Source organism: Poecilia reticulata, linkage group LG2, assembly GCF_000633615.1.
Source record: "Poecilia reticulata strain Guanapo linkage group LG2, Guppy_female_1.0+MT, whole genome shotgun sequence".
NCBI classification, from domain to species: Eukaryota; Metazoa; Chordata; class Actinopteri; order Cyprinodontiformes; family Poeciliidae; genus Poecilia; species Poecilia reticulata.
Genome location: NC_024332.1, coordinates 19325315 through 19326284, shown reverse-complemented (window position 1 = coordinate 19326284; position 970 = coordinate 19325315). Strand labels below are relative to the sequence as shown.

The 970-nt window shown below is 43.2% G+C and overlaps 1 protein-coding gene across 1 annotated transcript in view; it reads left to right on the top strand.

The window, feature by feature from the left end:
- fmnl2b (formin-like 2b) overlaps positions 1-970 on the top strand; it is a 13713-nt gene that overhangs the window by 1921 nt on the left and 10822 nt on the right. Inside the window, 3 exon segments of the mRNA XM_017309096.1 lie at positions 122-205; positions 360-440; positions 565-659. Coding sequence (XP_017164585.1) covers positions 122-205; positions 360-440; positions 565-659 — 260 coding nt within the window.

Here is a 970-nt window from a genome sequence, read left to right as displayed (position 1 = left end):
TGGACTAAAGTAGACGAGGTTTCTGCGTCACAGACTAAAGTAGACGAGGTTTCGRTCCTCACTGACTAAAGTAGACGAGGTTTCTTTCGTCATTGACTAAAGTATACTCTTTGTCTTTCAGAATTCGATGAACCTGCCGCCAGACAAGGTTCGTCTGCTGCGTTCCTATGACAACGAAAAGAAGTGGGAGCTGATCTGCGATCAGGTAGGTGCTGCAGGTGTCTGTCCATGGTCTCATGGTATTTCCCAATGGTATTCAAGCTAACCTAGCTTGGCATTTTCTGATTTTGGCATTACAACTCAGGAACAGTTTGGTTGAATCATATTTGGTTTCCCATSATGCATTTCTGTGTTGTCAGGAGAGATTCCAGGTGAAGAACCCCCCCCATACCTACATCCAGAAACTGAGAGGCTTCCTCGATCCGGCTGTGACGCGAAAGGTGAAATGACAGAAACAGATTTTACTCAAAGTTCAATGATTTTGTGCATGTTAGACGTTTACTAAACTGTTGGAAGAGGAAGCTCAGAGTTTTTGACAATGTTTTCATCTTTTTCTGTCCGCAGAAGTTCAGACGAAGAGTTCAGGAGTCGACGCAAACTCTCAGAGAGCTTGAGATTTCTCTGCGTACAAACCACATCGGGTAGCTGTCTGTCCAACTTCTCCGTCTCTATCCGCGTTTCCGTTACAAATGTGTACAAAACTTTCCGCCAGTGTSAAGAAAAGAAACACAATTCAAAAACATACAGCTCCATCGTGCTCTGACCACTTAMTGTCGTGTTCTTTGTCGTTTCCAGCAGTAGTAACATTCAGCTGTTGATCATGTGATTCAGGTGACATGAAACAAGTGATTCCATTGCAGTTTTTGAAATAAAACAACCTCATTCTAGAGCAGTGGTTCTTAACCTTTTTTGAGGTACCGAACCCACCAGTTTCATATGCGCACTCACTGAACCCTTCTGTAGTAATAAA